This window comes from Pygocentrus nattereri, chromosome 14 (assembly GCF_015220715.1).
Source record: "Pygocentrus nattereri isolate fPygNat1 chromosome 14, fPygNat1.pri, whole genome shotgun sequence".
NCBI classification, from domain to species: Eukaryota; Metazoa; Chordata; class Actinopteri; order Characiformes; family Serrasalmidae; genus Pygocentrus; species Pygocentrus nattereri.
In genome coordinates, this window is record NC_051224.1 from 32717141 (window position 1) to 32743256 (window position 26116).

The 26116-nt window shown below is 40.0% G+C and overlaps 1 protein-coding gene and 1 long non-coding RNA gene across 9 annotated transcripts; both read left to right on the plus strand.

The window, feature by feature from the left end:
- Positions 1 to 212: 212 nt before the first annotated feature.
- LOC119265120 (carcinoembryonic antigen-related cell adhesion molecule 20-like) lies at positions 213 to 25110 on the plus strand. 8 transcript variants are annotated; one of them, XM_037544700.1, is made up of 7 exons: positions 213 to 285; positions 14158 to 14280; positions 16742 to 17104; positions 18057 to 18293; positions 18903 to 18965; positions 21775 to 21891; positions 24368 to 25110. In XM_037544700.1, exons 2-7 carry the CDS (start codon positions 14226 to 14228, stop codon positions 24463 to 24465), a joined length of 933 nt encoding a protein of 310 aa, XP_037400597.1. In that variant the 5' UTR covers positions 213 to 285; positions 14158 to 14225; the 3' UTR covers positions 24466 to 25110. The 8 variants fall into 8 exon arrangements, with proteins under 8 accessions (XP_037400597.1, XP_037400602.1, XP_037400601.1 ...); XM_037544704.1 differs by lacking the exon at positions 213 to 285 and adding an exon at positions 9521 to 9651 and having other exon boundaries at positions 24363 to 25110; XM_037544699.1 differs by lacking the exon at positions 213 to 285 and adding an exon at positions 9521 to 9651.
- On the plus strand, positions 19289 to 19816 carry LOC108416584. Its single transcript, XR_001857224.2, has 2 exons — positions 19289 to 19499; positions 19771 to 19816. It is a non-coding gene; the product is annotated as an uncharacterized LOC108416584 (long non-coding RNA).
- Positions 25111 to 26116: the final 1006 nt, after the last annotated feature.

A 26116-nucleotide genomic window follows, 5' to 3' on the forward strand; every position in this document is an offset into this window, starting at 1 on the left:
TAATCACACTCTGGTTGTTAGAAAGCAACTCAGAAACTCTGAAAGCAACACATAAACAGAAATAAACTTCCTCTTCATTTTTTCTTAAAGACTGTCAGTGATGTTCACTTCACATGAGGAAACAGACGCATCACCCTTATATGGGTGAAGAACAAAGTGTGGTTCAAGCAACGTCCTTTTTCTACTACTTTGATCAGAGTCAGTGTGTCACTGTCTGTGTTCTGAAACCAGACAAACTGCAGGTCATCGTTGTACTGTGACTGATGTGGACGGGAGCCTCACACAGTAGGTTGATTACTTTTTATTTCAATCTTTTTTCACAGGAGTATTCTGGCAACTCATGACTAATACTAAGTGTGTAGTCATTTACATTTCACTTCTGTTTCATATCATTTTATCATTAATCAATAATAATACTTAGTTCACTTAGTTTTTAATATTAGATGATGTCTTGATATCTTATGATTTTGCATTTTGCAATGAATCATGCTGATAATGTAGTGAACTGGTGATGCAGTGCTTGTAAGCTTGACGGCCTGAAAAGGTGAAAAGGGTTGTGTTATTAGCAGAAACCTTACCATTCCATTTTTCCTGCAAATGCTCTAGTTTAACACACTGGAAAACATCAAATATTACAAATTTTAAAATGCCATTCATTCTATTGATTGCACAGAAGTGTGTTCTCCACCAAGGATATGCACTCATTGGGTAGAACTGCTCCCCCTGCAGACCAAACTTTATAGGGTTAAAAACACAATGACTGGAAAAGATGAAATGTGACATGAATTAAGCATTTTTTAATATTGTATGATGACATGATTTGCACAATGTGGTAATTTTCCTAAAATATCATAGTAGCATAACATAAAACCAGTGTAATATTCCTTTGAATAGAACATGGAATATTTTCTGTCGATTTCTTTACATGAATGTTGTTTATACCAATATTTATGTAAAATATGCTACATGATGCTGGACACTTTGTTTTATCTTGATGAAACAATAATTTGATTAAAAATGTATCATTAAAAGATATTTATTATTAATGGTTACATGCAGGACTGTAAGGCAAACACATTAAAAAAATATTTTTCAGATTTACCACTATGTTATATGAAGTCCCAATAGGGTGAAGTGGTGATTATTTTTTAATAAGGGGTGGCCACATATTACTACTTTAAAGCTGGAAGTGAATATAATAAGGCCAAAAATGATAAGAAACTCAACTCATGGCCTCAATCCGTTAATCTTTCATTATAACTGGAGAAGAACTGTCAGTTTAAGATTAGAGGTTGATGAAAGATTGGCAAATAGTTTAGAAACACCCCAAATCAGAAATCATCATGCATTTTTCTTTCACGTTGTGATGAATTTTCTGCAAACATGCTGCATTTTCTCTCAGTGATGAAGTTGAGGTATTAAAACAGAATATTATTGGTTAATGGGCTTTTTGGGAATGCAGCCCACGCCTTGGTAAGTGAGATAATGACAGGAGGGGAACTCTGAGGAATTTTGGGCTAGACTTTGCTATGGCTTCTGTAGGTCACGAGAAGGGGAGGAGGTGGGAGGTGAAAATTCATCACGAGTAGGAGGAGTGAAGCACTGGTATTTATAGGAAGCTAGAATTAAGTAGGAGGAGTTTAGGCGTGGTCTTTCCTCAAACTTCAGTTATGTCATAACTCCATATATTCCACAGAGTCTTTGAGAAGTGAAGATGGGCAGGAGTTCACACTCTCTGAAAGACTGGGTGGAAAAATTGTGCAACAATTCTAGAATAAAGTTTCTCAGTAGTAAAATAGTAAAGAACTTGTGGATTTGATCATCTGTGGCACACAATAGCATTAAGGATTCAGAGATTTCAGAGAATCTCTGCATGTAGGAGACAAGGCTGAAAGCTGATATTGGATAGCTGTGAAGTTTGGGCCCTCAAGCAGCACTGCTTTAAAAACAGACATGATTCTGTAGTGGACATCACTGCATGGGCTCAGGAACACTCAGGAAAACCACTGTCTGCCTCCACAAATGCAAGTTAAAACTCTAAAGCACAAAGAAAAAACACATAGAAACAGGATTCAAAAACGCTCTGGCTCAAGCTCGTTTAAGATGGTCTGAGGTGAAGTGAAAAGGTGTCCTGTGGTCCAACAAGTCAAAATTTGAGTGTGAGTGCTAAACTGGCCTGCCTGCAGTCCAGACTGGTCACCTTGTGAAAACATTCGGTGCATTATGAAATGACAAACACAACAGAGGAGACATTGAACTGTTGTAAAGGTGAAATCTTACATCAGGGAAGGCATTTCACTTTCAAAACTACAGCAAGTGGTCTCATCAGTGCTCGAACACTTATAGAGACGATGTGATGCAACAGAGTGGTAAACATGCCCGTCCCAACTTGTTTTGAAAGATGTTGCTGTTTAAAAAAGTAAATATAATATATTATATAATGTGGATGATTTTCTATGGACCTGATTAACACCAAAGCCAAATTTCCAGAAACTGAAATAACGGACTAAAGCTCAATTATACGGACAATTCCAATAATCTCTGCCTGTTTCTAAAGCGATAGTAGGAAATGAGCTCTTACACAAATGAAATGACGCTTCCTCTTTTCCCTTTTTCTGTAGCATAAAGTCTCACAGTGATCAGATTGGAGGCGACGCCTGACTGCTTTGATCTTTGTTCTCTGGACTAAATGAAAATGCTGGTCATCTTGGGAATCTTGGTGATGTTCACAGAAGCTGGAGTGGGTAAGTTTTCTGCAGTAGCATTTCTTTTTAAGATTTACCGCTTCACACTTTTTGATGACCGCAGCAAAAACTCAGTTTCTATGCATCTTTCTACTGAACTGGTGCAAAGCCAGAGCCCAAAACACATTCCAGACTTTTAAATGACTTGGGCTTTAGACTAAAATCTTTCTGTTTTGAGTGACCATATAACTCAAGTTTATTTTGTTAAAAGAACTCATTGAAAATTAGATTTTGTCAGTACTAACAGAATCATAACTCTACCAAAACTTTACCAGATGTTTGTAGTGACTGTTTCAGCAGTGAGAATTTTAGCAGGACTCAAAAACATCTGGACATGAGGAGCAAACACAGCTTTGAACAGTTGTACACACATAAAATTGTAATGTTTTTCATTGAAACACAAAAAAATGTTTACCTAATTGCAGAAAATATGCGTTTCGATAGTGACATTTCTTGATGTTATAAACTTTCAGAAATATGTACTTCAAAAAATGGAATCTGCTCACCAGGTGGTCATGAGGGACAGGGATGCAGTCTCATGTCCTGCTCTAATATGCAGGGGTGTGGATGAAATAAGACTCTTCATATGACCTAAAACTCATTGTGTTTCGGTCGTGACATGAAAATGATATGGAAGATGAAAGATAATTGGTCATGCTGTAAAATTGTTCTTGACTGGTTGGGGTTGGGGGAGGTACGGTGGCACAGTGGGCAGCGCTGTCGCCTCACAGCAAGAAGGGTTTCCTCCAGGCGCTCCGGTTTCCTCCACCAGTCGAAAGACATACAGTCAGGCCAATGGGACATGCTAAGTTGCCCCTAGGTGGGAATGTGTGTGACCGGTGACCTGTCCTCTCTCTCTCTCTCTCTCTCTCTCTCTTTCTCTCTCTCTCTGTCTCTTTCTCTCTCAGTCCCCCCTCTCTCTCTTACTCCCTCTCTCTCTCTCTCTCTCTCTCTCTCTCTCACTCCCTCTCTCTCTCTCTCTCTCTCTCTCTCTCTCTCTCTCTCTCTCTCTCTCACTCCCTCTCTCTCTCTCTCTCTCTCTCTCTCTCTCCCTCTCCCTCTCTCTCACCCCCCTCTCTCTCTGTCTCTTTCTCTCTCACTCCCCTCTCTCTCTCTCTCTCTCTCTCTCTCTCTCTCTCTCTGTCTCTCTCTCTCTCTCTCTCTCTTTGTCTCTGAGTTTAAGGATTCGGTTAACATGCCCTTGTGTAATATTATAAGGGTCCGGGCTGGTTAGCTCTGGACCCTGACAAGCTGTCACTTTAAATGTGTTTATCATAAGTGTTGTTTTGTGATTATTATGAGTTTTAATATGTAATATTGATTATGTCAAATTTTACCTTCCAGGACAAAACCTTCACTAAACTATCTTAAAGCTGTGTCTCAGACATCAGGCCACATTTTCATAACCACTTCCTGTAATACTTAAGACTTAATACCAGTGAGATGATCAGCTCATCCAGGAAGATCATTTTACTTGACAAGAAATCTTAAAATAGGTTCCAGTGTAGAAACAAGTAGGTTCTGAAAAGTGTTTTAAAGCCTGAAAGAAGTAAAAAATGCTGCTTTTTTAGATCAAATTAATTGAGATCAGACTTGCTCCAGTACAGTAACAAGTGAAACATGCTGTTTATTATAATATCATCATTTTTGCATTGTTACTTTTAGAACACTGAAAAGAAAGAAAATACATATTTAAGTGGAAATGAATTAATTCTAGTGCCGTGTAACTCTGCAGTTATTGGTACTTATTCAACATGCAGGAGCTTGTTTTGCTGGTAAATTGCTCAAGTTTAAGATTTCCTGACTAACTGAGTTCTGATCTATTTGAGAATATATCATTAGATCAAAGATAGAAACTGGGAAATACTTTCAAAACAAGATCATTCATTTTATATTGCCAGATTTAAGCGTTCATATCTGGCAAGCAGAAGAGAATTTGGAGAACATTAAACTCTTCAGATGTCAAATTTCACCAGCGCTGTGAACAATTTACCACTTTATGCAGAAATAAAAAAAAACAATGGAATTCAATTGTTATTTTTCTAGAAATAAAATTAAAAATCCTAATTATTAAAACAATTTAAACATCTTAAGTTCTGCTGCTCATTTCTTCCATTCCTTATTTCTTCTCCCCAGAAACATTCACTCCTTTACACATTTACCTCTTCACTGAAAACTGTGACTCGGTGTTTAATCTCAGCTCTCTGGTATAAACAGGCTGTTTAAAGTGTGTTAGAGGTGAATACAGTAGACGACACTTCACTGTATCAGATTAATGACAGAATCTTCTTGCTGTTCTTCCTCTGCAGGTTTGCTGTCCATGAACCCTGTTTGTAGATTTAATCAGAGTGATCCATGTTATGGAGCTGTGGGACGACCGCTGTACCTGCAGCTGCCATCTGAGGATGAATTACACTTAAAAAAGAACAGCAATGGAGCTCCTGCTGAGCGTATTTTCAAATTTATAAACCATAAAATCACATTAAAACATCCAGATTATCCAAGATGGCAGTTTGTTACTGATAACAGAACCATGATAATCAGCAGTGCAGAGAAAAGAGACTCAGGAAGATACACTTTATATACATATGATTCAGCAGCGAGAGAAAGAGGCGATTATCATCTCCAGCTGGTTATTGAAGGTGGGTCTACACAACCTCTAATCACATCACACAGTAACCAAAACATAAAACTACTATATTTACTAATTAACTCATATAAATTCCTAATGGAGAATTTCGGTAGACCAAGTAGGACCACAATATGAGTTTAGTACTGCTTTTTACAAACCGTATAATGACATTAAATTTTAGATTTTTAAATGATGTCCTGCAAAAATTGATATATTGTAAGTGAAGATTTGTGAAATCCTGTAGAGAAATCTAATATTTCTCATGTTGACACTGTTCTAAGCTCATTACGAGATTATTTAAGTTCCCTCTTGGTATTTTTTAAGTGATGTTAGTCAGTGAGATTATCTCACTACACTGGCAGATAATTTGTCTTTTTTCATACAACAAGAAAATTATCTCCCAATATCATGAGATAACAGACTAATTAAAATGCCTCTAAACAAGTACAAATATAATAAACCTGCAATATAACAAATTTATAGTAATCACAATGAGGAACATTAAATGAATCAAATAGATTTTAATGGTCAAGATCACATTTTTTGTACCATATTTATAAATATCTTTCATCTTTTTACAAATGATCAGTGGCTTTGATTGTAAGTTCTTGTATTGAGAAATAAAAATAAATGTAGTTGTAGATACGTCACTGTCTCACTCAGTATTTAAAGAAAATGAAGTGGTGGAGAAATTCAGGCAGCCAAATAACATTATTAGTGCATAAAATGTAAGAATTTTCATTGTCAACATTGATGTTACAGTTACTGAGTAAAATTCCATTCCTTCTCTATACTGTCTTCAATTTTGTTTGTGAATATGTAATGTAAACTTTAAGGTATATTCCATGCCTAATCTCTCTCTCTCTCTCTCTCTCTCTCTCTCTCTCTCTCTCTCTCTCTGTCTCTCTCTCTCTCTCTCTCAGGAGACATTGTGTATGTGTTTGTGAAGGTTTTGGAGATTACTATTCTGCTGTCATTGTTTGGAGGTTTCCACATCTATGCCAGAATCCAAAGAAAACAGACCAACAGAGCAGCAGAAAGTAAGAGCTCTTAGTTTACTGCACATTAAAGCCACATTCAGAAAACTCAAAGATAGGGCTGTGATGATCATGAATTTGGACCATGTCTTGAACATGTGGTGCTAGCCTGAGGGAAGATTTATTGAGGGAGGACTTGAGGTGGAGTTCTGGGGGCTTTCATTTGGAGTTAGGAGACCACACCTCCAAAGAACTCCAGGTTGAATTTTAGAACTGTTCAGGTCTTTGAATAAATGAGGAGTATGATCAAGGTACCTTCACATAATGAGAAAGACAGTGATCCACAGGTTTGTATACTACAAGATCTGATTCTGAAGTAGTGACAAAATAAGCAACTTTGGTAGGACTTGGTATGAATATTTGCCAGTGGGATATGGGGGAGCTGGATTTAAAAAAAAGTTTTATGGCCTGATGGTGAGAGATACAGACAAATGGGTGTGAACTCCTGATGAGCAAGCTGAGGGCAACAGTGGCAAGGAAATAGGCCCAGAAGCATGAGGATGAAACCTTGAGAGAAATCAGGCCTCAACAGGGGAACCCATCCTCCTCTGGTTGATACTAGTTTGTGAAGAATGAGTTAAATTTGGCAGGTAAAGGGTTGGATGAGAATCAGCAAATTATAACTTACTGAAAGAAATGGACAATGAGTAGGGACGGCTGTTAGAAGGTAGTGGCTGCATATGTGATTTGGTGATGGATGTGATGATAGGCAGAGGCAGCTGAATGATGCTCTGGTCAATGTTTGACATAGTTTGGCATGGAGGATCCTATTGGCAATAGAATGTTTGTTCAATTATGATGGTGGATGAGGATCACTTGCTTGAAATTCAAGCTTCTAGAAGGTCAGAGTTGATGAATTGACATGGATCTCATGGAGTGAGGACTGAACGGAATATGAGAGCAAAGTCAGCAGTATGGGGGATGCCAAATCAACGATGGCAGAAGTGTGACCCAAATGACTTGGAGAGCAGCAGGTTCCCAGGGGCACAGGCCAGCATCTTCACAAATGAATCAATGTCAGTCCATTTTAAGGGAAAGGAGGGAATACTGATGGGATTTGCTGTGCATTGAGATGCAATGGTGACCCAGGGTAAAAAGAGCAGGAGTGGTTGAAAGAGAGAGGCAGTCGAGAGTGGAGAGACCTGAAAGGAAATGGCATCTGTGTGGTGAAGCATCAGATGTGAGGGGGACGAGAGATGGAGCCAAGAAGATGAGTGGACCATTCGGAGGCTGGGACAGTTAAAAAAAGACTTGGGAGATGGAGGAGAGCTGCTGTGATAAAACATGAAGGATTGGCTGATGGGGTTGAAGTTCAGTGCATTGATATGTTGAGACAAATGATGAATTTGGGCTAGATCTCTGGATGAGTTGTATTAAAATTACTAGAAGGATTGTGGTCAGATTACATGAAGTGGAGAACTTGTCATCTGCAGTGGTGCTCCAATTGGCAAAGTACAGGGGGTCACTTGTAGGTCTGGAAAGAAAAGACAACTGATGATGTAAACGATGTAAATATGGAAGGTGGTGGTCAGTGTTGCTCAGTTTCAAGGTCATCTCATATTCGACATTTGTATATAATTGCCTTGGCCATCAAATGTTAGCTAAATATGAAAGAGCAATGTTGTAGCAGCAAATATTATGCCCACTGTAAAGTTCCAGCCTGGGTTACTTTCAGAATGCTGTGGTCAAATTATCAAAAATGATTGAATATGAATTAAGTGATACTTTTTTAATCCCACAAACGGGGAAATTCCACCTCTGCATTTAACCCATCTGTGAAGTGAAGCACCACATACACACACTAGTGAGGACACAGACACTAGGGGGCAGTGAGCACACTTGCCTGGAGCAGTGGGCAGCCCTATCCACGGCGCCCGGGGAGCAATTGGGGGTTAGGTTTCTTGCTCAAGTAAACCTCAATCATGGACTGTCGGTGCTGCGGATCGAACCGGCAACCTTCCGGTCACAGGGACAGTTCCCTAACCTCCAGCCCGCAACTGCACCTGAATTATAATGAACAAGAGCAATTTGGTCAGATTTCATGCAATCAGAGCCATTAAAAAGTCTTGATACCTGCTTTAAGCTTAGATCTTAACAATGGTGATGTTTCCATTGCTCCTAGGTAAGGAAGAGGAGGTGGAGGAGGGTCTGTACACCAACCTGGATCAAGAACACAAGAAGAAATAAACCATCAGACTTTTCAAGTTAGACAACCTGAATCCCGCACCATCAGCAGAAGAGACCCGTCAACTAAGGAGAACAAAGAAAACAGACTGAGGTCATTCAGATAATTAAGGACACTGGTGGACTAAATTGACTATGAAAACTATCCAGTCCAAGTAACAAAATTATTTAGAATTATAGATTAAATTTGATCAGTTTTAGGGATTGTTTTTTCAGGGTGAGTTCAACCCAACTTCATCACTGGAAGAAAGTATGGCCTTCAACAGCTTGAAAAAGACATCTAGTTAAGAACATATGAGAAGAGAATTCCATAGAAGGTCCATAGAAAGATTACTCACTGCATGCTGTATTAATATGAAAAGTATGGAAGCACTGGTGTATCAGTACATCTAGGCTCATATTCAAAATATAATAACAGTTCTGACTACCAATTACTTCTTTTTTAAGTGTTACATAAGTTGCTCATGAAACCAGCACTCAAAAGCACAAGTATATGCATTTACTATGTATTCAGTTCATTTAATTTTTTGTTGTTCCAAAACTTTGTTGTTCCAACTTTGTAAAGTTTCTGTTTACTATGTATTAAAGTGTGTTCAAAGAGTAAACATTAAAAGTATGTACTAAAGTTTTACATATGCTTTTTAAAAGTACATTTAAATGAATGTTCCTTTAAAATGAGGCAAATGAAGACAGGACGCTTTTAGAAATGTTTTCTGTGAAATTACAGCACTTGTTCACAGTGAAGCTGATTATCATCATCATCATCATCAGTTTTCTGTTAAAACTCACACTGTAGTTGTTGTGAACTCAGGAAGTAACTCAAACAAAAATAAACTTCCTCCTTGTTTCTTTCTAAAAGACTGTCAGTGATGTTCAGCTGAAGTTGGGGGACGGACTTATCACCATTAACAGGATAAAGAACAGAGTGTGTTTCAAGCAACATCCATTTTCTAGATTTTTGATCAGAGTCAGTCGGTCACTGTTTGTGTTCTGGAACCTGACAAACTGCAGGTCATCGTTGTTCTGCTGCTGATGTGGACGGGAGCCTCACACAGTAGGTTGATTACCTTTTATGTAAACAGGAAGATTCACTGAGATGAAAATCTTTTATAGAGAAGCGTCCTGGTGCTTCCTCACTAATACTCAGTGCCTTAAAATGTGGAACTATGCAATTACAGAAATGTGAAGAAGTAGTGTTTTATATTTCACTATATTTTTCTTTGCATTATATAATTATATAACTGATCAATAACAATACTTGGTTCACATTTTGCATCTTTTAATTTACAGCTGATTTTCTATCATATCAATGGGTTTGTTTTTAATATTAGGTAATATGTCTTGGTATCTTATGCTTTTGCATTTTGCAGTGAATCATGCTGATAATGTAGTGAATTGGTGATGCAGTGCTTGTAAGCTTGACAGTCTGAAAAGGTGAAAAGAAAATTGTCCAAACCAAAATTCTAATGGAGTCTCTATGTTATAGATTGAGCTGCATTATTGGAAGAAAAGTGTGAGAAAAGGATGAAAAAGAAGAAAAACATGACGTAAAAAACAACATAGTCATCATTCTGTGAGCTCTGTTATGAGGGATGTGTGTGTGTGTGTGTGTGTGTATGTAGCAACAACTTGAACAAACCTTAAGATTCCATTTTTTTCTGCATGTTAGTGCACAATTTCTAGTTGAACATACTGGAAAACATAAAATACTCCAACTGCCACATATTCTACTCATTACACAGACGTGGGTTCTCCACCAAAGGTATGCACTTATATTCACGTAGAAAGTGAACAGAACATGACATTTGATCAAGCTATTTATGTGACTGTATAGACAGTGAGGGTAAAAAGTTTGCACATTGTTTTTATTAATTAATGTATTTGCAGTGCATTTTCTCTACAACTGCACACACAAAAGAAACCTTACTCATCAAATTCACATATAAAGTGAGCAGATTAGACCACCTCTAATACTGCACGAACTGCTCTGTGGAGATTTGTCTGCAAACGATGAATCAGCTTTAGTGCATGAAATCAAGTGCCAGCCAACCACCACCTCATTTACATATCATTTACATAATAGTGCACTAAATCATGCAGATGTTTTGGTAGGAAACCAATAACAAAGAAGCATTCAGTGACTCATAAAGCAAGAGCTGTGCTTGTAGTTGGAGTTTGTGGTAGATCTGCTCCCCCTGCTGACCAAACTTTTTAGTGTTAAAATTACAATGACCGGAAAAGATAAACCCCTCCCATCGACCCACCACCGATGGGAGGGGCAGTAGTAGGGGTGCAGTGCATTGTGGATCGGGCAGTGTCCGAAGGCGTGGGCCTTGGCGTTCTGATCCTCGGTTGCTGAAACTGGCTTTTGGAACTTGGAACGTTACCTCACTGGCAGGGAAGGAGCCTGAGTTGGTGCGCGAGGTCGAGAGATACCGGCTAGATATAGTCGGGCTCACCTCAACACACAGTTTGGGCTCTGGGTCCAATCTCCTTGAGAGGGGCTGGACTTTTTTCTTTTCTGGAGTTGCCCATGGTGAGAGGCGGCGGGCAGGTGTGGGCTTTCTCATAGCCCCTCGACTCGGCGCCTGTATGTTGGGGTTTTCCCCGGTGGACGAGAGGGTAGCTTCCCTACGCCTTCGGGTTGGGGAACGGGTCCTGACTGTTGTCTGTGCTTATGCACCGAACAGCAGTTCAGAATACCCAGCCTTCATAGAGTCCTTGGAAGGGGTGCTTGAAAGTGCTCCTCCTGGAGACTCTATTGTCCTACTGGGGGACTTCAACGCTCACGTGGGCAACGACAGTAAGACCTGGAGGGGTGTGATTGGGAGGAATGGCCTCTCTGATCTGAACCCGAGTGGTGTTCAGTTTTTGGACTTCTGTGCAAACCACAGTTTGTCCATAACGAACACCATGTTTGAACACAAGGATGTCCATAAGTGCACATGGCACCAGGACACCCTAGGCCGCAGTTCAATGATTGACTTTGTAGTCGTGTCAGCGGACTTGCGGCCATGTGTACTGGACACTCAGGTAAAGAGAGGAGCTGAGCTGTCAACTGATCACCACCTGGTGGTGAGTTGGATCAGGTGGTGGGGGAAGATGCCAGTCAGACCAGGCAAACCCAAACGTATAGTGAGGGTTTGCTGGGAACGTCTGGCAGAAGAACCTGTCAGATTGATCTTCAACTCACACCTCCGTCAGAACTTTGACCAGATATCGGGGGAGGTGGGGGACATTGACTCAGAATGGGCCATGTTCCGCTCCTCCATTGTTGAAGCGGCTGACTGTAGCTGTGGTCGCAAGGTAGTTGGTGCCTGGACACCCCAGGTGAGAGATGCCGTCAAGCTGAAGAAGGGGTCCTACCGGACATGGTTGGCCTGTAGGACACCAGAGGCAGCTGGCAGGTATCGACAGGCCAAGCGATCTGCGGCTTCAGTCGTTGCCAAGGCAAAAAACCCGGGTGTGGGAAGAGTTCGGTGAGGCCTTGGAAAGTGACTTTAAGTCGGCTCCGAAAAGATTCTGGCAAACCGTCAGGCAACTCAGAAGGGGAAAGCAGTGTGCCACTAGCACTGTATATAGTGGAGATGGTGTGCTGCTGACTTCGACTGAAGACGTCATTGGGCGGTGGAAGGAATACTTTGAGGACCATCTCAATCCCACCAACACGTTCTCCAGTGAGGAGGCAGAGTCTGGGGACATGGGAATAGGCTTGTCCATTACTGAGGCCGAAGTCGCTAAGGTAGTTAAAAAGCTCCTTGGCGGCAGGGCTGCAGGGGTGGATGAGATCCGTCCCGAGTTCCTCAAGGCTCTGGATGTTGTGGGGCTGACTTGGCTGACACGCCTTTTCAACATTGCGTGGACATCGGGGGTGGTGCCACTTGATTGGCAGACTGGGGTGGTGGTGCCTCTTTTTAAAAAGGGGGACCGGAGGGTGTGTTCCAACTACAGGGGAATCACACTCCTCAGCCTCCCTGGTAAGGTCTATGCAAGGGTACTGGAGAAGAGAGTCCGGCTTATAGTCGAACCTCGGATTCAGGAGGAGCAGTGCGGGTTCCGCCCTGGTCGTGGAACACTGGACCAACTCTTTACCCTCTCCAGGATTCTCGAGGGTTCATGGGAGTTTGCCCAACCAGTCCACATGTGCTTTGTGGATTTGGAGAAGGCATTCGACTGTGTTCCCCGGGGTATTCTGTGGGAGGTGCTTCGGGAGTACGGGGTACATGGCTCTTTGCTACGAGCCATTCAGGCCCTGTACAAACAAAGCAGGAGCTTGGTTCGCATGGCCGGCAGTAAGTCAGACTTTTTCCCAGTGAGAGTTGGACTCCGTCAGGGCTGCCCTTTGTCACCGATTCTATTCATAATTTTTATGGATAGAATTTCTAGGCGCAGTCAGGGGATGGAGGGTGTCCGGTTTGGTGACCTCAGGGTCACATCGCTGCTGTTTGCAGATGATGTGGTCCTATTGGGGACATCAGGCCGTGAACTTCAGCTTTCACTGGATCGGTTTGCAGCCGAGTGTGAAGCGGCCGGGATGAGGATCAGTACCTCCAAATCCGAGGCCATGGTTCTCACGTGGGAAAGGGTGGAGAGCCCTCTCTGGGTCGGGGATGAGCTCTTGCCTCAAGTGGAGGAGTTTAAGTATCTCGGGGTCTTGTTCACGAGTGATGGTACAAGGGAGCGGGAGATTGACAGGCGGATTGGTGCTGGGTCAGCAGTGATGCGGGCTCTTTACCGGTCTGTTGTGGTAAAGAAAGAGCTGAGCCATAAGTCAAGGCTCTCGATTTACTGGTCGATCTATGTTCCCACCCTCACCTATGGTCATGAGCTTTGGGTAATGACCGAAAGAACGAGATCGCGAATACAAGCGGCCGAAATGAGTTTCCTCCGCAGGGTGGCTGGACTCTCCCTTAGAGATAGGGTGAGAAGTTCGGTCATCCGGGAGGGACTCGGAGTAGAGCCGCTGCTTCTTCACGTCGAGAGGAGCCAGTTGAGGTGGTTCGGGCATCTTGTTAGGATGCCTCCTGGACGCCTCCCTTGGGAGGTGTCACAGGCAAGTCCACCGGGGAGGAGACCCCGGGGAAGACCCAGGACACGCTGGCGTGACTATATCGCCCAGCTGGCCTGGGAGTGCCTCGGAATCCTTCCCAGGGAGCTAGTGGAAGTGGCTGGGGAAAGGGAGGTCTGGGCTTCATTGCTCAGGATGCTGCCCCCGCGACCCGAACCCCGGAGAAGCGGAAGATGATGGATGGATGGATGGATGGATGGAAAAGATAAAATGTGAAATCAATTAAGCATTTGTTTTGTTTTTTTGTATTATATAATGACATGATTTGCATAATGTGGAAATTTAAAAAAGTAAATATAATATATTATATAATGTGGATGATTTTCTATGGACCTGATTAACACCAAAGCCAAATGTCCAGAAACTGAAATAACGGACTAAAGCTCAATTATACGGACAATCCCAATAATATCTGCCTGTTTCTAAAGCGATAGTAGGAAATGAGCTCTTACACAAATGAAATGACGCTTCCTCTTTTCCATTTTTCTGTAGCATAAAGTCTCACAGTGATCAGAGTGGAGGCGACACCTGACTGATTTGATCTTTGTTCTCTGGACTAAATGAAAATGCTGGTCATCTTTGGAATCTTGGTGATGTTCACTGAAGCTGGAGTGGGTAAGTTTTCTGCAGTAGCATTTCTTTTTATGATTTACCGCTTCACACTTTTTGATGACCGCAGCAAAAATTCAGTTTCTATGCATCTTTCTACTGAACTGGTGCAAAGCCAGAGCCTAAAACTCATTTCAGACTTTTAAATGACTTGGGCTTTAGACTAAAATCTTTCTGTTTTGAGTGACCATATAACTCAAGTTTATTTTGTTAAAAGAACTCATTGAAAATTAGATTTTGTCAGTACTAACAGAATCATAACTCTACCAAAACTTTACCAGATGTTTGTAGTGACTGTTTCAGCAGTGAGAATTTTAGCAGGACTCAAAAACATCTGTACATGAGGAGCAAACACAGCTTTGAACAGTTGTACACACATAAAATTGTAATGTTTTTCATTGAAACACAAAAATGTTTACCTAATTGCAGAAAATATGAGTTTCGATAGTGACATTTCTTGATGTTATAAACTTTCAGAAATATGTACTTCAAAAAATGGAATCTGCTCACCAGGTGGTCATGAGGGACAGGGATGCAGTCTCATGTCCTGCTCTAAAATGCAGGGGTGTGGATGAAATAAGACTCTTCATATGACCTAAAACTCATTGTGTTTCGGTCGTGACATGAAAATGTGGGACAGGAATTTTTGAATATACATTTTTATGAAAAAAGTGATAGAAGCCAGGATGTTGAAGGAGCACACAAAAATCCAGAGCCCTGCCCAGTTGACTGTAAAATTGCTTTGGCATATAGTCATAACATATTATTATTATTTTTAACTGATGTGCCTTTTTCTACATAGGTCATGTCTGTTACACTCTCTCAAATGTCCTGCTTAAAGTGACATATTTTACCTACAGATTTTATATATATTTGAAAAAAGATAGAACGTTTAAAATATATATTAGTATAAAAGATATGGAAGATGAAAGATAATTGGTCATGCTGTAAAATTGTTACTGGTTGGGGTTGGGGGAGGTACGGTGGCGCAGTGGGCAGCGCTGTCGCCTCACAGCAAGAAGGGTTTCCTCCAGGTGCTCCGGTTTCCTCCACCAGTCGAAAGACATACAGTCAGGCCAATGGGACATGCTAAGTTGCCCCTAGGTGGGAATGTGTGTGACCGGTGACCTGTCCACGGTGTTTCCTGCCTTCCACCCAGTAACGGCTGGGATAGGCATGTGTGTGTGTGTGTGTGTGTGTGTGTGTGTGTGTGTGTGTGTGTTTCACAAACTCACACATTTCTCCCATGCATGCTCTCATGCTTACTCTCTCTCTCTCTCCCTCTCTCTCTCTCTCCCTCTGTCTCTCTCTCTCTCTCTCTCTCTCTCCCTCTGAGTTTAAGGATTCAGTTAACATGCCCTTGTGTAATATTATAAGGGTCCGGGCTGGTTAGCTCTGGACCCCTGACAAGCTGTCACTTTAAATGTGTTTATCATAAGTGTTGTTTTGTGATTATTATGAGTTTTAATATGTAATATTGATTATGTCAAATTTTACCTTCCAGGACAAAACCTTCACTAAACTATCTTAAAGCTGTGTCTCAGACATCAGGCCACATTTTCATAACCACTTCCTGTAATACTTAAGACTTAATACCAGTGAGATGATCAGCTCATCCAGGAAGATCATTTTACTTGACAGGAAATCTTAAAATAGGTTCCAGTGTAGAAACAAGTAGGTTCTGAAAAGTGTTTTAAAGCCTGAAAGAAGTAAAAAATGCTGCTTTTTTAGATCAAATTAATTGAAATCAGACTTGCTCCAGTACAGTAACAAGTGAAACATGCTGTTTATTATAATATCATCATTTTTGCATTGTTACTTTTAGAACACTGAAAAAAAAGAAAATACATATTTAAGTGGAAATGAATTAATTCCAGTGTCGTGTAACTCTGCAGTTATTGGTACTTATTATGCTCTATTTTAAGATTTCCTGACTAACTGAGTTCTGATCTATTTGAGAATATATCATTAGATCAAAGATAGAAACTGGGAAATACTTTCAAAACAAGATCATTCATTTTATATTGCCAGATTTAAGCGTTCATATCTGGCAAGCAGAAGAGAATTTGGAGAACATTAAACTCTTCAGATGTCAAATTTCGATCACCAGCGCTGTGAACAATTTACCACTTTATGTAGAAATAAAAAAAAACTGTGGAATTCCCCTTTGACACTGACTTAGACTGCAATTGTTATTTTTCTAGAAATAAAATTAAAAATCCTAATTATTAAAACAATTTAAACATCTTACGTTCTGCTGCTCATTTCTTCCATTCCTTATTTCTTCTCCCCAGAAACATTCACTCCTTTACACATTTAGCTCTTCACTGAAAACTGTGACTCGGTGTTTAATCTCAGCTCTCTGGTATAAACAGGCTGTTTAGAGTGTGTTAGAGGTGAATACAGTAGACGACACTTCACTGTATCAGATTAATGACAGAATCTTCTTGCTGTTCTTCCTCTGCAGGTTTGCTGTCCATGAACCCTGTTTGTAGATTTAATCAGAGTGATCCATGTTATGGAGCTGTGGGACGACCGCTGTACCTGCAGCTGCCATATGAGTATGAATTACACTTAAAGAAGATCATCAATGGAGCTCCTACTGAGCGTATTTTCAAATTTATAAACCATAAAATCACATTAAAACATCCAGATTATCCAAGATGGCAGTTTGTTGCTGATAACAGAACCATGATAATCAGCAGTGCAGAGAAAAGAGACTCAGGAAGATACATTTTAGATACATTTGATTCAAGAGGGAATAACAGAGTTTATCATCTCCAGCTGGTTATTGAAGGTGGGTCTACACAACCTCTAATCACATCACACAGTAACCAAAACATAAAACTACTATATTTACTAATGAACTCATATAAATTCCTAATGGAGAATTTCGGTAGACCAAGTAGGACCACAATATGAGTTTAGTACTGCTTTTTACAAACCGTATAATGACATTAAATTTTAGATTTTTAAATGATGTCCTGCAAAAATTGATATATTGTAAGTGAAGATTTGTGAAATCCTGTAGAGAAATCTAATATTTCTCATGTTGACACTGTTCTAAGCTCATTACGAGATTATTTAAGTTCCCTCTTGGTATTTTTTAAGTGATGTTAGTCAGTGAGATTATCTCACTACACTGGCAGATAATTTGCCTATTTTCATACAACAAGAAAATGATCTCCCAATATCTTGAGATAACAGACTAATTAAAATGCCTCTAAACAAGTAAAAATATAATAAACATGCAATATAACAAATTTATAGTAATCACAATGAGGAACATTAAATGAATCAAATAGATTTTAATGGTCAAGATCACATTTTTTGTACCATATTTATAAATATCTTTCAAGTTTTTACAAATGATCAGTGGCTTTGATTGTAAGTTCTTGTATTGAGAAATAAAAATAAATGTAGTTGTAGATACGTCACTGTCTCACTCAGTATTTAAAGAAAATGAAGTGGTGGAGAAATTCAGGCAGCCAAATAACATTATTAGTGCATAAAATGTTAAACAGACTAAATGATCAGTTACACTGAGGTGTAATCTAGACTGAGCTCTAATATAGACAGAACTGTAGTCTAGACTTGCCTGTAATCTAGATGGAGCTGATATTTATCTGTAGTCTAGGCAGATAATCTTGTAATCTAGACTAGACGGTAATTTAGATTTAGGTATAATACAGATTGAGCTGTAACCTGGACTGTACTGTAATCTAGACTGAACTCTAATCTAGACTGTAATCTACACTGAGCTGTTGATCTATAATTTGCAGCTGTGGTGTCCTCAGTGACTGTGACAGACAGCTGCTTATCAATTGAGAAGAGGAACGTTTACTGTTCGTCTGATGGAGATAATGTGCAATACAGCTGGACTTTCCAACATACACACCAACTGGCTGATGTGAACCAGACTCTTCTGCTGGACAAGGAAGTTCATGGAAGTGTCACCTGCTATGCTCAGAATCATGTTAGCCATGGGAAAAAAACTATTGAGATACAGCAGTGTCCTGGTAAGTCTTGTCTTTTTAAAGATTTACATGAGAAAAAAAAATCAACAGCAACAACAACAACAACAACAACAACAGTGCTTCAACTGTGAAAGTTTTATTAGACACAGCTTTCAAGGCAGAACCCCAAGCAGGTGATGTGTGAAATTAAATGATCTCTCATGCTGTTATATTTCCTCGGTTTTTAATTTCACCATGTGGAGCCCAACACTTGTCCTGAAGATCTATCACCCACTAGGACTCACTTCATAAACTATTCTGACATAGTTCATGTAGGTTTAATCAAGGTGTAGATCCAGGGTACACGCCTGCTTATCACTCCATAATAAATCATGTTTTTACAGTTAGGCCCAATCATTGAAATTGAAAAGTAGACTGAATGCATACTTCATAATAAAGGGTATCTAGAGTGGGGGTTTATGGGATTTCAGCATATTTGCAGTATACATTTGAATTTGTTTTGTATCTATAAGGCAGAAGTGTTTTGTTGTATCACCCTATTTTTATGACATTGCAGGAAACTTAGAAAATGTAACTTATCCCCTAAAAACTATTTAAGTGACATACTTTTCTCTTCATCACAATTGATGCTCTGTTGGTGTGTAATTATAGATCCTACAACTGTGACCCCCATTTCAACTCTGAAGCCTAAAGTGACACCAAGGACACAATCAGGTAGTGGTACAAGTCTGGCAGTGACTGATTGCTCCTCTAACCCTCAAGTGCCTCTCAGTTTTCAGAATAAGAGAATAGCTTGATAAAGATAACACTGCAGGAAAATCAGTGTCACAAATGCACTTAAACCTAATTTGGTACAAAATTCTTGAAATAAAATGTTTGAACAAGCTTCAAGTTCAATATTAGGGAAACATTGTTCTTAAGTAAAAGTGTCTTAAATTAACACTCTATATCTTAAAATAAGATACATTCCTGAAAATGCTCCTCAAAATGAGTGTTCCGTCCCGCGCACTTGCAGCAGGGTTTGTTCATTTGTTTTAATCCCAGTTGGTCAACAGTTGAATTCTCTTTTCCGTCACAAGGGGTCAGCCTTGCTACATTTGTTGTTTTTCCGCTTTTGACTCTTAGTGCCATCTAATGGCGAGTGGCTATAAGCAGCAAGTAGGTTAGGGAAGCAGCCGTGTCATGGTCAAGCTTTCGAACACAAAACCAATCCTCGTATCATCTGTGAGCCTTGGCAATTCATAATCTGTAAGTGTAAGAACCACACAATGTTATGTAGCATTTTGTGTTGATTGTAGTTTCTTTTATGATTCTGTTTATAGACCAGTTTCCTAGCGGAGGTGAGAATAGGCTAATGCTACTAGGCTTCAGTTCTGTCTATGCTAGTTTTGGCTAAAGGGCACGTGAATGTTCGTTCATTAGTTTATTCATGTAACAACTTGTGACAGTATGTTTATGGAAGTGAATTTATTTTATGACAAACCATTTATATACATCCTGGATTCTCCTTTTGTTACAGTTTTACAGTAAAAATGTGTCTCAGTAAAGAACAGAAGACAACGTCACACCATCTCATCATTGCTGAACCCATTAATGTTTAGCTCGCTGTCTAGGTTAATTACATGACAGTTAACTGAGGGCAGAAGAATGAGGCATCAATGTTAAAAAGCAGTATAACTTCACAATAAACTGCTTTATTAACTCCACAGATTAAAAAATTTGATGCAAATGTTTTGACACTGCAAACAATGAAATCTTAATGAAAATCTTTGTATTTTCATTTTAAGATAAAAGAAGATCAATTTCATTCTGAAATTTCAGGACAACTTCACTTATTTTAAGAATTCACTGTTTTTGGAATGAGTTTATAAAGCAGGATGTCTGTCTAGTTAAATTCTTAAAATAATTTGAAATGTCTTCTTCCATAGCGGACAGATTTTTTAGACCTCAAAGTCTAAAAGCTACTTACTTTAAAACAAGGTCATTGTAAAGAAGTATTATTACTTATACGTCTAAAACAGTGACATGGTGGTTTCATTTCAACTTTGGGGGGCACTAATCAGCATCTGTCTCAACCTACTGTAAGTGTTTCATACTAATTATTAATGTGAAGGATGTCACATTATAAATTTATAAGAATATTAAGATGTGGAGTCCCTTAATCAAGAACAGAGAAGTAGGGCTGTAGTCAAGACCACCTTTGAGTCCATGACCATGGCAAGTCAAGATCAAGTCAAGACCAAGTCTATAAGGGGCTTAGCTAAGACTAATGATAAACCTAGAATACCAAGTCCCCTTTGAGAAAAACTCTTAAATAGTCTTTATTTCATTCCAATAAATGAAGGATTTTCTTTACACAAAAATATAAAATATCTCCATTTCTATTTACGCAGATGAAATATGGATTCAGTTTGGTATTCATTGCCCAGAATAAATCTAATAAACAGCATCAAAATGTTATCAAGATATTTTCAGATTTTTATCTGATGAAGATGAACATCAAAATAAAGCTTTTTTTAAAGCTTTAGCAAAATAAAGCCACTGTCTCCTTTTTAAAAGAAATAGGTTGACCACCATACTAGCATCCAAAACATAGCATGTAATAGTTTTGCTAGTGACCAGACATGCTGGTCTATGCTGGTTTTTCTTACAGGGCTCTGATCTTTCTAACACATTTCAGTGGAGTTCTTAGAGAGCTGTAAGTACAGAAATGCAACGACAGGGCTAGAACTGCACTTTATCCACTTCAACAAAAATCAAATACCTCAACAAGACATTATAAAAGGATGATCAGTTGGGAGTACCAACTGAAAAAGGTCAAAACTGGACTCTCTGCTAATGATAGTTAGACATATATAAATGATACCCAGACACAGAAGTCAACTTTAACAACCAAAATCAATCACAACACATTGTTAAAAAGTCCTGATGTATTCAGAGCAAGTCGTTGGGAAGGGCAGTTCACCCCCTCACAACATGGTAGGGCCATGTCCCCCACCCCAGCTCCTCATAAGTCTACGCCTATCAAACACACCACCCCTGGAAGTTCACCCCAAAACAGCTCAGCTAGGTTTTCCTCTCAACTTTGAGATATGTCATCAAGAAGGGGTTTTCCTAGAGTTTAAACTAGTAAGGCCCACTCTAGAGACTACTGTAGCATCTCTGTAGCAGTTGAGTAGATATGTTCTAGATACAGCCAGCACGTTTTCAGGACTGAATTTCCATTATAAAAGTTCACACTGATTTATTTATTACATCCATTAAGCACTTTATTTCAATTATGTTGTATATTTCTGCTTAGAACATAATAGTACTAAATTCATATTCAGCTTCATTTTCATTGTCATTGATGTTGTTACAGTTATTGACCAAAATTCCATTTTCTGTCTATACTGCCTTCAATCCAATTGCTCAGTTTCTTGTTAATTGTGTTTACAGCTAATGTAATACTTTAAGGTATATTTTATGCCTAATGTCTCTCTCTCTGTGTCTCTCTCTCTCTCTCTCTCTCTCTCTCTCTTAGGAGACATTGTGTTTGTGTCAGTGTGGGTTTTGGAGATTATTATTCTGCTGTCATTGTTAGGAGGCTTTCACATCTACGCCAGAATCCAAAGAAAACAGAGCAAGAGAGCAGCAGAAAGTAAGAGCTCTGTGTTTACTGCACAATAAAGGCACATTCAGAAAATATCCTTAACCAGAATAAAACTCAAGCATAGTGCTGTAAAATCATGAATTTGGACCATGCCTTCAACATATGGGAGGACTTGGGGTGGAGATCTGTGTGGCATCTGTCTGGAGCTAGGAGGTCAGACCACCAAAGAACTCCCAGATCAATTTCAGAACTATTCAGGGCTTTGAATGAATGAGGTGTGATCAAGGGACCTTCACATGATGAGAGAGAGATTGATCCAGAGCTTTCTGTACTAAAACAACTGATTGTGAAGCAATGACATGAGAACTGTGATGGCTTGGGTAGAACTTGATATGTATATACATGCTAGCAGGATATGGGGCAGCTGGATTTAAAATGAGGAGTTGATTAGTTGCTATTAAGATAAGAGATAAGAAAAATGGAGCAGATAAATTAGACTTTTATCACTTGTTGGTGAGAGCTGCATAACAGACATCTGTATCTGAACCCCTGATTAGCAAGCCACGGGCAACAGTGGCAGTGAAGTTCCAAATGACAAAGTCCATGGGGTCACTTGTAGGTTTGGGAAGAAAAGTTAACAGGGTAATAGAGAGGTAGAATGAGAATGCCAGGCAGCAGGAGACGGTGCATGATGCTTGAGAAAGTAATGATAAGAATTCCAGATCCTGGTAGTACCAGTAGTGGTGGATGGAGGCAATAGCTGAAGGTAGGACTGGACAAATAATTTTACATGACGAGGCATATTGACCAATGAGACCGATGTATCCACAGTTGTTGGCCTGAGGTTTTGCCAATAACCGTCATGTGCCAGACTGCCATTTATTTAGGCCAGAGGTTTATTCATCTCGATCACATTTTCACAGCATATATGTCTGCAACTACGTCAGAGTAGTGCAACTGCTCTTCAACCTTAGTTGTAGATGCACTGCCAAGGACTAAGAATGTGCAGTAATAAGTACTGTCTAGAAGAGAAGTTGGGTCAAAGGATGTTCCAGTAGATCAGAGAGAGTGGTAAGCTTGAAAAGCTTCAAAATGCAAGACACATGAATTGAATCTTCAGCGAAAAAGGTTTGCTGGTGCCAATAATGATGGGGGCAATGAAGAAAGGAGGGTGTTACAAAATAAATAGGATTTGAGTCTTTACTGATTGAGGCAGAGATGTGAGTCCTTCACCAGTGGAGGTGAGAGGACACATGGCGCACCATGCCTTAATAGGTGGAATTCCAATGATGGAGGTGAACGTTGGATCCACAGGTGCAGGCAAGAGAGAACTGGAAGATATATTGAAAGTCAGACTCTGGCAAGTAAGAACGAAGGGTGGAGAGACAGTAGCATTGATGCTGTGGGAAGTGATGAGACTAGTTGAGCTGGTCAAGAGGAGAGACTAGGCCAGAAGTGTTGTGTTGGCAACGAAACAGCAAATGGGTGATCGAGCAGGTAAGGATTAGGTTGGTGGTGGAAACTGAGGAGTAGGAAAACTGGAATGAAAAGGTGCCATGGATGAAGGAGATGAAGGGAGTAGAATGACTACCAAAAAAGGGGTTGGTGAAAGGAGAGAGACAGATGATGAGAGAAGAGCATGAAGAAGGAAGAAAGAAGGAAGATGAAACAAAAGGGAGTTCCAAGGGATAAAAGCTGAAAAAGGGCTGGATGAAAGGAGAGAGAATGAGAGTGGGCTGTAAAAGAAAGGGATAAAGAGGTGGAAATTAGGTGGGATGAAGGAAGAGGGAAGGGAGGAAAATGGAGGTCAGTTAACATTAGTCAACAGTACACTGGCTGTGAACATTATAGACAAGAGAACTGATGCAGCCAGAATAAAACTAGTGATTAGTGTGGGTTAGGTTACCTGATAAACTGACATGCCAAACTGTTGACCAAAAGGCTTAACATATGAAGGCATCACATTTTACTAAGTACATACAAGGCATAGTATTGAACAGATTAGAATTTTGGCTATATGCTAGGGAGAAAATTGGGGAATAAACATGTGGAAGGAAAAGGGAAGCAGGCATGAAGGAGGAGCAGGAGACTGTGGAAATGGCAGCTTGTTTTACCACTTAAAGTGGCTGTTGATGAGGCGAAGACATTGTCAGGTGTGTGTTGATGCACTGTCACATGGTTTGCATGCTCAAGCAAGCTGAGGGTGGTAGAAGAGTCCGGACAGGGCGATTATTCCTTCACGTGTGAAGGCAGGAGCTGCATCAGTCACTTGAGACCACCTTGAGACCCCTGCTGCCATTCTGGATGCATTGAGTCTTGGCAAGGAGTGAGCACAAGACTGGGGTGGTCAACCAGACATAACCATGATTAGGTGTTTCTTTACTAATTGTGACAGGCCTAGTCATGTAAGAGTCTTTATATATTATTTAAACTGATGTAAATATGGGAGGCAAAAGTGGTGTCATTGTTGCTTAGTTACAAGATCATCTCACAATTCTCTTCCACTCTGACGCTCCTAGGTAAGGAAGAGGAGAACCTGGAACAAGAAGACAGAGAGCATCATTACAGGAGATAAACCATCTCACACAACTGGAACAATCAGCAAAATACAACCGTCAGTAGAGAAAAAAAGAAAACAGGCTGAGGTCATTCTGATAATTAAGGACACTGGTGGACTGAATTGACAATAAAAATTTGCCCATCCAACTAACAAATCATTTAGCCTTGTGAATTGAATGTAACTGTAGACAAAGCACTTTTAGTGATTGTCTTTGATTGAAAGGTCTACATGAAACTTGCTTTAATTAGCAGAGTCCAGTCATCACTGAAAGTAAGTATGGCCTTCAATAGTTTAAAAAACACATCTCTTTACATGGATCCTTCACAAAGAACATATGAGGTCAGAATTCCATTGACAGTCCATAGAAAGATTCTTCACTCCATGCATAATGCGACAGGTATGGAAACTGGTATCTCTCTTGGCACTGCTTTGCTTGCCTTTACCCCTTCTGGCTGGCATTTGCTCCAAGGAACTCGGGATGTGTGGCTGTGAAAGCTGGCCCATGGTACATGCAGATGCTCCTAAAAATGACTTTTTGTTAATGTCATTGTTTGTTCATTTAAAAGTATGTATATCTATTTACTGTGTTATTCTGTGTCCAGGGGTTTGAGTGTTTCATGTTGAGGTTTGACGACCATGAGTTCAATGCTTTGTATGTGCCTTTCTGCCCTGGGGATTAATAAAGAGCACTTCTTGTGGTGAAATCATCCACTGTGTCTTGATCTATGTCAATGCTACTGTATATTTCAGTATTTCACCTACTGCTCCAAACTGAGAACTGAAATCTGCTGATTTTGCTGATCAGTCAAAGTGTTCCAGTGTTCCATCATGTCTGTTATCAAATCATTCACATACAGACACCCTACAGTTCACTCAAAATACATGCACGGTTCTAAACAAGTTTCCAGCAAATTGAATGTCATGGTGTTAAAATAATAAGCATTTTATAATATACAGAAATGGTTTATAAACCATTTTTTTCTAGACTATAACAATTCAAATCAAAACTGCCTGAATGATTTTCAAGACCTCTCTATGATTGAATTATGCAGAAATTTCCCCCCATTGAGGACCTACTGTAGTGAAACACAGCTGGATGTCTATGCAGATGTCTTGTTTGGTTGTGGGTAACAGTGTCATCATTCATTCATCTCACTAGTCTCAAAGCAACTGTTGCAGCACACAACTCCATGGTTCCCATAGCTAGTGGGGGGAGTTCATTGACCATGGTATAGGGTCACTGAGCTAGCCCGGAAAGAGTCCTTACCTGGGGGATAAAGTCTCACACTGCAACTGCGGTTCATCACACAGGAGGCCGGAAAGCCTCAAGTGCTGAACATGTTCCCACCCACCAAAACATGGCATTTCCCCACTCACAGGCCTCACAGCCACAGCGCAGTGCCAACCAAGCAGCCAGCCCAGGCTGCGATGCCATGCCGATCAGGTCCCTTGTCAAGATCGCCTCGTAGCGGCAAATACAGTGACTCTGAGTGTTTTCCATGAGATTGTAAATTCCTTTAAGCCCCTTTCAGAGACGAAATCTTAAAAACTCACAGTACTTTAAATATAATATACTGGATGTTAGTTGGTTTCTGGCAACATTTATCACTGAAACTGAACATAATACTTATCTGTGAAAGTGCATTTACTTAATGCTATGCAAGTTTTGACTGGTCAATGATAGGTCATTGTGAAATCTGCGAGCATAATTTA

Bases quoted from the DNA above. Each gene is read 5' to 3' on its own strand.
- LOC119265120 (XM_037544700.1), top strand. From the start codon at position 14,226: ATGAAAATGCTGGTCATCTTTGGAATCTTGGTGATGTTCACTGAAGCT. The intron at 17,105-18,056 runs GTAACCAAAACA...TATAATTTGCAG, and splicing joins ACCTCTAATCACATCACACA to CTGTGGTGTCCTCAGTGACT. The intron at 18,966-21,774 runs GTAGTGGTACAA...TCTCTCTCTTAG, and splicing joins GACACCAAGGACACAATCAG to GAGACATTGTGTTTGTGTCA.